Below are 7788 nucleotides of genomic sequence, written 5' to 3' on the forward strand. Positions count from 1 at the left end.
TAATCAAATTACCTATTTTTACTTAAAAATTAATATTTTTTAAAGGCACAAATGATCAAATGGACACTTTTTTTAATGTTGAGGGAGTACGAGAGTCTTATAATTAATCAAGTGGACACTCTTTTTAATGCTGAGGGAGTACCGAGAGTCTTATAATTAATCTATATCATTTATTACTTCCTTAAAACCGAAAAATGAAATAGATGACGTTGGTCAATAAAGCCGGTTAAGGGACAAAACACAGCGGTCACCAGACCATCTATATATAGTCCTCTTCCCTTTAATTTGCACATTATTCCACTTTCACTCACTTTCTTTCTTCGTGCTCTGCTCCATCTAATTCTCCCTTCAACTTTAAAAGGTACCATTTCACTTTATAATCATTAATAATCACACTCTACAATTACTCTTTCCATCTCATGTTTTTTTCCAAATTTATATTAATTCCATGCAAGTACATGCTAGAATTTTGAATTTTCTTTTTCTAGTTTAGATCTGCAATCGAATCAGATGAAACGTTTATGGATTTACAGTATTTAGTGAATCATTTGAGCATTTTTGTAGATCGATTATTGTCACTATTTCTGTTTCTTCTTATTTTCTTGGTCATTTGTTTGATGAGCTCTATTTCTCAGTTTCATTTAGTATCAAGGTAATAAAAGAAAAACAAAAAAAAAAGAATTGTTTTAAGAAATTTTTTATAATTTCTTTCTTTGCTCTTTGTTCACTAGCTACTTGAGCTTAGGCCAAACATTATTATCGGCCGGTCCAGGATTTAAACTTTATGGGTTCAATCTTTAAGGTTCTTAGCACAGATCACATCTCTTTTTTAAAAATAAAAATAAAATAAAATTGTGGGTTCAAACCTATTATTTGTTGCAATTTTGTGAGGTTTTAGACATAAATTTATACTCCGCGTCGAAAGTATTGGGATCATCACAGTGCCAGCATGCTGCATCCGCACCTGAATTTATCCTTTTTTTTTTTCCTCATTGAAATGACTTGATGGTACTCATTAATCTACGAAAATATCTATGGGAAGGATAGTATAGTAGATGTGTTGTAGTTGAGGATAATTTTAGATATAGCTCATGTTTATGCTGTGATTTGATGTAATAATCTGAAATTTTGGCGATATTTGGGTCATACAATTTTTTGTGTGTTGGTGGTATTGTGATTTCTTTTGTTGATAGAAAGAGACCCCTGATTGGTTTTTGAATGAAACAGACATCCTTTTTCGTACATATTCACGATGGCTCCAGCAGCAGCAGATACAATCAAGCCTAGAGGTAACAACGTTTGCTCTCTTAGCGTCGAATCTAGACTCTTTTTTTAATGTAAAGAGAGCAAATCGATTTGTTGATGCTTTGACTCCACTATGAGCCAGCACTATGATCTCTGCAAAATGATTTTCACGGTGACAATTTATTAGGAGCAGGGCTGTTATTTGGTCCTTAAGCAATTCGCATGCAAAGAACAAATCTTTTATGCTTAAGCATTTTGTCCATTTTTGTGTTTGGTTTCTTCATTAAAATTTTCAATCAGACAAAAAAATAATCAATGAAAATTAGCTTTCTGTAGACAGCCATTGGGAAATAACCAATTGCTTTCTATTTGGAGGATATTGACTTCTTTCTTTAAAGAAAAGAGATATTTTTAATCTGTCTCGTTATTCTCAACATTACTGTGAGCACTGCCGTAAGTCAGTCTTACCATGAGACATCGATGAATCAGACTTTAGTTTTTTCTCCTACATGTGGATTTGATTTGGAAAATCTTGATTTTGTATGGTCAGTTGGATATTTGTTCATGAAATGCAAAAGCTTCAAATGCACATTGCAATGTTAACTTGTAATTTCAGTTACTTAAAACAAAACCTTTTTTTATAGTCTGTAGTTGAAACCTTTACTGTAGAATTATCTTATTACTGTAGTTTTATGTAAAATGGAGTCCAAAACTGGCAGTGATCTTTCTCCTTATCAAGGTCATAAATTTTCTACTGGAATTCTCAATCCCATTACAGAGGTCTCAGACAGCCTATTGAGGCTTAGATGATTGATTGATATTGTATGCATTGTCAAAGAACAGTATTTTCATTAAGTTCGATGTCATCCTTTTGATGTTCTTTTATCAGATAAATTGATGCAGAGGATAGTGGAATTTGGCTTTACTGGTTTGCTATGTCATGAAAAACTTTTCCAAACTGTGCTTTCTGATAATTGCTCATTATTTGTTCTTTAATGTGAACAGATGTTTGTGTTGTTGGTGTCGCCCGTACTCCGATGGGGAGCTTTCTTGGTTCTCTTTCGTCGCTGCCGGCAACTAAACTTGGATCAACAGCCATTGAGGGTAGGACTCTAGCTATTGTCACATAGTGTTTTCATTATACCTCGATTGGCTTGCAACTATACTTTCTTTGACTTTCAACTGATCTCTCTATTGGTTGAACTTCAGGTGCTCTTAAGAAAGCAAACGTTGATCCATCACTAGTAGAAGAAGTCTTCTTTGGAAATGTCCTCAGTGCAAATCTGGGGCAGGCTCCAGCTAGACAAGCTGCATTGGGTGCAGGAATACCCAATACTGTAATTTGCACGACTGTGAACAAAGTTTGTGCATCTGGGTTGAAAGGTATGCACCTTCTTGTTGTATTCATTTCCTAGAGACTTCTCCACCCTTTTATAACTATTATGAGAGTGAAAGAGGTTTTAGTTTTGACGAGATGTAATTTATATGGCTTTGCAGCAACTATGCTTGCAGCTCAAAGTATCCAGTTGGGCATTAACGAAGTTGTTGTGGCTGGTGGAATGGAAAGCATGTCCAATGTTCCCAAATACATTGCAGAAGCAAGGTTTGCATTCTTCAAAAGTAGAACCACTGCTTTAGTACAATTTGTTTGAACTATGAAGCCCCTAGTCTCCCTTAACAAAGAAGCATAGTGATATAAGATAGTAATATATTTTGCGACATTCCCTAGGCACATTTTATAATGTGTACAACTTCTTACCATTCTCAAAAAAAAAAAAAAAAAAAAAGTGTGTACAACTTCGGACCTACCCTTTCTGTGCTTCAACAGTGTACACGTGTTGTTCCAAAATCTAACAAGTTTAATCAACAATCACAAAGTCAGCTCATATTGCTGTTAACCATCTTTCCTCACTTCTTATTTTTCATGCTTCCACCTAAACAAGTTTATGATCTGTTCCTCGTCAGCCATAACTTTTTAGATCTCTCTCCACTGAGTTTTATAAGGTTTATGTATTGTTCGGAATACGGTAGACTTGTTGCGCTGGTCACTTCTATTTTGGTCTTCAATTCTATGTTATCAATACCCTTCATTGATCAATACCATAATCACAGGAAGGGATCTCGTCTTGGACATGATAGTCTTGTTGACGGAATGCTTAAAGATGGGTTGACTGATGTTTACAAGGATTGTGGTATGGGAGTTTGTGCAGAAATATGTGCTGAAAATCATAAAGTCACAAGAGAGGAGCAGGTTTGTCTTTATATAGGTCTATGTTTCTATGCAATTTGCAAGTTTGGCTCTGACTTTAATTCCACATACCAAAGCTTTGTCTACTCTTGATTTATCTAATTTAGACTTACACACCAATTCCCCGTTGTCTTTCTTTTTGGTTGATTTGATGTTTAATAATGGATACCACCATTTGAGGAAGCTTCCATGAGAAACAATTAAAGATTGGGATACATGCCGTCCCCTCTTTTCTAATGTTGTGTCACTATTTCTATGTGAAGTTGAACCTTTTTTATTTTCTATTCTCTGCTCTACTTGTTTACCACACTCATATCTGAAACCAAGTGAATCACCATTCTGTTTTCTCTTTGTTTTCAGCTATATGCTATGAAAATTTGCTGAAGTCTTTTATTTTCTGAAGGAGTCAAGCACTTATGTCTTTCTGGTATATGCAGGATGACTATGCAGTTCAAAGTTTTGAACGTGGAATTGCTGCTCAGGAAGCTGGTGCTTTCACATGGGAGATTGTACCGGTACACATGATTAGCACTTGGTCTCTAGATATTGCTGCATACTCAAAGAATGCATGTTCTTCGCAGTTTGTTTATTTGGCTGCTCTAATGAATTCTGACAATGTGCAGGTTGAGGTGCCTGGAGGAAGAGGAAAACCATCCATTATTGTTGATAAGGATGACGGTCTAGGAAAGGTGAGTACGTTAAGATGATTTTTAATTAGTCAAAGCAAAACTAACATTACCATCTATGACTTAGCTCCCCTCTACATCTTCTCTTGAAGTGCTCTTGGAGACTTAATTTAACCACTCTCAGATATATTCCTCATATGGGAAGCGAAGTAGAATAGCTAGAAAATGAAGTTAAATGCAACTTTTAAATCATTATATTTTCTTATTGAAGGGGATGAAGAGAATATTCTAAGTTCTAACTAGTTATATAGAACTCCATATTTGTGCCTTCAAGTACTAAAAGGATCAGAAATATGAATTTACTTTTTTTGGCACTTAAAAGATGTTACTCGATATAGGCACGTGCATTTATAGAGCCTATCATCTCCTGCCTTAGAAACTCACAATTTCTTTGTTTATCTTGCCAGTTTGATGCTGCAAAATTGAGAAAACTCCGACCAAGTTTCAAGGACAAAGATGGTACTGTTACTGCTGGTAACGCTTCTAGCATAAGGTTCGTGGACTTAATTTTCTACCATGTTCTCCTTTCGTTGTTCTCACATGTTTAACAAGAACATTTTGTTAACATAACAAATAAATGCATCGCCTACTTCTTTAATCTTGGTTTACTACTATGAAATTTACTTGCACTAACTCCTCTCTCTGGAGGTACCGCCTCTCAAAAAATAGCTCAAATTTTTTCGCTGACTACAGTAACAATGATATCTGACAGTAACAATGATACCTTTACATTTCTGGTTCATTTTTAAAAGTGATTTCTTTACACTTTGCATCTATAGCGGGAGCCAAGTTAGTTAGGTCATTTATTACACTGACTTAAGAAAAAATTTCACCTGAAATGTAAATAATTCTGCTTGTCCTTATGCCGAGGGTCTACCGGAAACAACCTCTCTACCTCCCGAGGTAGAGGTAAGGTCTGCGTACACTCTACCTTCCCCAGACCCCACTTTGTGGGATTCAACTGGATATGTTGTAGCTGTTGAAATGTGAATAATTCAGTGAAACATGACAAGAACTGGCTATAGAAGTTGCTCCTTCCATTTTTCCCAGCTGAAAAATTTAAAACAGGAAATCAGAAATATGATAACTTCAAAAGACACTTGGTTTTTCTTTTAATTTATTGACGAGAAATTTTTCATTTTTCAGTGATGGTGCTGCTGCACTGGTCTTAGTAAGTGGAGAGAAGGCTATAAAACTTGGACTAAATGTTATTGCAAAGATCTCAGGCTACGCAGATGCTGCTCAGGTAATTCATATCTACGAATTTGAGAAAACACTTTAGGCACTCCAAATGAAAGATTCTGGAGAACTAATGGATAATAAGCTTTTTTTGTTTCGTTACTGGTGGATCAACTTACACTCTTGATGTTCAAATTCTAAAATTAAATCTTGCAGGAACCTGAATTATTCACAACTACACCTGCTCTAGCAATTCCCAAAGCTATCAAAAGTGCTAGCTTAGAGGCTTCTCAAATTGATTACTATGAAATTAATGAAGCCTTTGCTGTATGCACTCTTACCTAGTTCTTTTAGACTGCGCTTCTTTATTTATGTGAGTGCTTTCCTTAACAGACCCTGCTTGCAGGTGGTATCCCTTGCAAATCAAAAGCTTCTTGGTCTTAATCCAGTAAGTTCACTATCTCTCCTATATGTTGTATTAATCTTGAGGTTCAAAATTTGTTAATCTCTTCAAATCTAACACTCTCAGTCGGGATCTATTATCTTAAGCGAATTATTTTTGATTATATGATTTTATATGAAAATGGAACAAGGATAAGATACATAAAGTTATAACTTATTTGGTCTACAGTAGTTCATTTAGTGTAGAACAAGCACGGAATGATCCTGACAGTGCAGTAACCTTTTGGTTTATTCAATCAGGAAAAAGTTAATGTACACGGTGGAGCTGTATCTTTGGGGCACCCTCTTGGATGCAGTGGAGCTCGTATATTGGTTACACTTATCGGGGTATGTGTTACTACTGCTATACATATCCATATTTTGGGGTTATTGTTTTTCTTAGAGTGTTAATGTGATCTTGTTTTCTGTTCATGAATATTGAGAATCTATCGTCCTTTTATGTGTTTGTTTCACATCTATTTCCCAATGCAATGTTTGCAGGTGTTGAGACAGAAAAATGGCAAATATGGAGCTGCTGGTGTTTGCAATGGAGGAGGAGGTGCCTCAGCCCTTGTCCTAGAGCTTGTGTAATCCTTTTTTGTTTTTGGTAAGTTTGAAGATCGGAAACTCATTTGAGAATTAAGTCTTACCAATGTGATATTACATATATCTGTCCTTGCATTTGCTTCCATGGATTTCAAAGGTGCTCTTGGTATATAAATAACTGGACAACAATGGTAAATTAGAACTGGAATATACTATATAAAGGATGTTCAATGGGATGACCATAAAAGGTGATATATTCCATTTAAATCTCATTTGTTCTTCTTCCGAGGGTTTTAAAAGCTCATATTCTATTCATCAATTAGTATTTCCGCACCAGCAGTGAACTGCTCAAGTGTGTTACTTTACATTTCTTTAGTTGACATAATATATGACAAGCCAAATGAAGAAACGTTTTTGCGTCCAAAGCTGCTTGTACAAATAAGAGTACTCGAAAATCAAGCTAGTCCATTTGCTATTAAATTAGTTATTGTCTCTTTTGTTCTTCACATGAAATGACTCATTAAGTTGCATGTTAAACATTGAAAAACAATTACATGTCATTGACTCAACACTTAAATCGCCAGAAGAGTGCTGATTGGGCATAGTGATTGGATTGAATTGCCATCCCTTTCTCCGTTCCTCTCGCCCCCCTCCCTTGACTTTTTGCAAAGGGATACTGCAGTTGAAAGCTCTTAATTTTAAGTTCTCACTTGCATCGAGATCATTTCCAGTTACCTTAGTGTGTATTGCTGGCCTTTTGCAGGTTAGTGTTTTGGGCTATTTATGATACACGGTACTTGCAACGAATTAGATCTGAGAGGGCGTCTTCAGCCAGAGATGACTGTGCAACTTCTGCTCCTTGGTTTTCTTTTTCTCCTTTCCTTTGTAATGGTCTTTTAAGTTGTATTCTAAAAAATAAATGAAAGCTGGTCAGATTCTTCGCGAAGTAGTGACAGATTTCCCCTGCCCCGATCTCAACATTTCCATTGAATTCCTTCGAGCACTTCACTATTTTCATATGTCCAAAGGGAATAAGAAGATTGAGATAGTAACTTTGAGATCACTGGTTCTGTCAACCACAATATCGCTGCAAGCATATGAGCTATTAAAGTGGGATGGATAAGTGAAGTTGATTAGCTAAATAACCTAAAATTTAACAGTATGTCATCTTATGCCTTGCGATCATGCTATGTTCCTTTGTTCAACTGAACCCACTACCACTAGGTGGAAAGAAGAGTTTTTAAACTTCTTATAATGTTGAGGCGAACAAGGAGATACTTTATTATATCATTAGCTAAATCGTTACTGCTCACAATTTGTGTGAGCTGAGTCAATGTGGGGTTATATTCAAAATCGTTATGTCTATAAACAAGGAAAATTTATAGAATTTACAAGTCAAACACAATTATAAGATCCATGAATAAAGAGAACAAAATATGATTA

The 7788-nt window shown here is 35.6% G+C and overlaps 1 protein-coding gene across 3 annotated transcripts; it reads left to right on the top strand.

The window, feature by feature from the left end:
* Nucleotides 1-225: 225 nt before the first annotated feature.
* On the top strand, nt 226-7291 carry LOC132616468 (acetyl-CoA acetyltransferase 2). 3 transcript variants are annotated; one of them, XM_060330880.1, is made up of 15 exons: nt 226-361; nt 1228-1289; nt 2251-2349; nt 2455-2628; nt 2743-2848; nt 3358-3496; nt 3931-4008; nt 4117-4182; nt 4587-4672; nt 5326-5425; nt 5575-5685; nt 5765-5806; nt 6061-6147; nt 6301-6403; nt 7108-7291. In XM_060330880.1, exons 2-14 carry the CDS (start codon nt 1253-1255, stop codon nt 6388-6390), a joined length of 1215 nt encoding a protein of 404 aa, XP_060186863.1. In that variant the 5' UTR covers nt 226-361; nt 1228-1252; the 3' UTR covers nt 6391-6403; nt 7108-7291. The 3 variants fall into 3 exon arrangements, with proteins under 3 accessions (XP_060186863.1, XP_060186861.1, XP_060186862.1); XM_060330878.1 differs by having other exon boundaries at nt 227-361; nt 6301-6406; nt 7109-7291; XM_060330879.1 differs by lacking the exon at nt 226-361 and adding an exon at nt 408-507 and having other exon boundaries at nt 1225-1289; nt 6301-6406; nt 7109-7291.
* Nucleotides 7292-7788: the final 497 nt, after the last annotated feature.

This window comes from Lycium barbarum, chromosome 11 (assembly GCF_019175385.1).
Source record: "Lycium barbarum isolate Lr01 chromosome 11, ASM1917538v2, whole genome shotgun sequence".
Classification (NCBI taxonomy): Eukaryota; Viridiplantae; Streptophyta; class Magnoliopsida; order Solanales; family Solanaceae; genus Lycium; species Lycium barbarum.

Coding starts and splice junctions, on each gene's coding strand:
- LOC132616468 (XM_060330880.1), top strand. CDS start 1,253: ATGGCTCCAGCAGCAGCAGATACAATCAAGCCTAGAG. Junction 2,629..2,742: donor TTGTGCATCTGGGTTGAAAG/GTATGCACCTTC, acceptor ATGGCTTTGCAG/CAACTATGCTTGCAGCTCAA. Junction 5,426..5,574: donor GCTACGCAGATGCTGCTCAG/GTAATTCATATC, acceptor TAAATCTTGCAG/GAACCTGAATTATTCACAAC.